Source organism: Aplysia californica, unplaced genomic scaffold, assembly GCF_000002075.1.
Source record: "Aplysia californica isolate F4 #8 unplaced genomic scaffold, AplCal3.0 scaffold00310, whole genome shotgun sequence".
NCBI classification, from domain to species: Eukaryota; Metazoa; Mollusca; class Gastropoda; order Aplysiida; family Aplysiidae; genus Aplysia; species Aplysia californica.
In genome coordinates, this window is record NW_004797580.1 from 325,480 (window position 1) to 326,871 (window position 1,392).

At 40.6% G+C, this 1,392-nt stretch overlaps 1 protein-coding gene across 1 annotated transcript in view; it reads left to right on the forward strand.

Moving 5' to 3' along the window:
- Positions 1 to 1,392, forward strand: part of LOC118477946 (tachykinin-like peptides receptor 99D) — a 43,238-nt gene that overhangs the window by 39,633 nt on the left and 2,213 nt on the right. Inside the window, exon 2 of the mRNA XM_035970704.1 lies at positions 257 to 519. Within this exon, the coding sequence (XP_035826597.1) occupies positions 335 to 519 (185 nt within the window). The 5' untranslated portion in view covers positions 257 to 334. The remainder of the gene's footprint in view (positions 1 to 256; positions 520 to 1,392) is intronic.

A 1,392-nucleotide genomic window follows, 5' to 3' on the forward strand; every position in this document is an offset into this window, starting at 1 on the left:
TTATTATTACTATTATTATTATCATTATCATCATCATCATGATTTTTTACTTCTTCTTCTTCTTCTTTTTCTTCTTCCTCTTCTTCTTCCTCTTCTTCTTCCTCTTCTTCTTCTTAATTTGTTGTCGTCACCATTATTATCATTATTATCATGATTATTAATAGCATTATTATTATATTATCATCCTCGTCATCATTATCATTATCATCATTATCATTACCATTTGTTTTATTAGTATAATACGTCTTCTTTTCAGGTCGCGCCCTACCGAGCAAACATTCCCCACGGTAGCTGATGTCTACTACATGATGTACAAGAACAAAGCTCAGCCACGATGATCACTAGCGCCGTGTCCCTGAACGGATCTTTCCACGTCTTCATTCCGTTACCAGCCGGCGACCATGACGTCAAAACTAACGTCACGGCATCCATCTCCGTGGCGTCCGACTACTCGCCGTTCGTGCACCCGTGGGCGCCAAATATGTCCAGGCTTATGGAGTACGAGGCCAAACGGTCAAGGTAAACTGGAATAATTGTCTGTCGGCTCAGGTTTGGCTCGCGGAGATTTCGTAAATAGGTCGCTATCCGTACGCCCTGGGGTCATTTTGTCCACCCGGGGTTGTATTCTTCCAATGTTAGAATACCTCTAGTGCAAAGATCTCTTAGAAACGTTCAGTATTTCTCAAAAAATCATTTTGACACACTGCTATGCAAAGTGTACGGATCAGATTAACGAGTAAATTTCCTCTTTGAAAGTGGTGGCACAGAGTTCCCCACATCATATGTATATGATAGTAAAACACGACGTTGGGTAGGGTTAAGCACAAGAGGGCTATCCCGAAAGATGCTGTTTTGAGAAAATCGAAGGTTAAGTTTTTGGACCCTTGTTCACTTTCTTTAAAAGACAAGGAGAGTTTTCTCTATAACCAAACAAAAACACACACCAATAAAACCAAATTTCTCCTATAGGTAGGGCAATGCCCACTTTTGGTGTTGGTCAAAATTTCCCCAAACCTCCGAAATGTGGGTTAGCCCGCTTGTCCTTAAAAGCGACCAATTATTGCCTGTCGGATCAGGTTTGGCTCGTGGAGATTTCGTAATCAATGGTCCCATTCTGTCCTTGTAGGCCTGACTGTGTGTGTGTGTGTGTGTGTGAGTATAATTTGTTTTGTTCAGAAAGAGTGGAGAAAGATTAAAGATGCATATTTTTTACATTTTTGTCTGCTATTATCTACTAGATCTGCTCAAAAATTTGTTTAGAGCGCAATCGTTTGTTTGCTTATTTGTTTGTTTGTTTGTTTAGTTGGTTGATTGGTTGGTTAGATCACTGACTGGTTGGTTTTATTTGTTTTATTTGTTTGTTTGTTCTTTGGGGGGGGGGGGGGGGGGGGT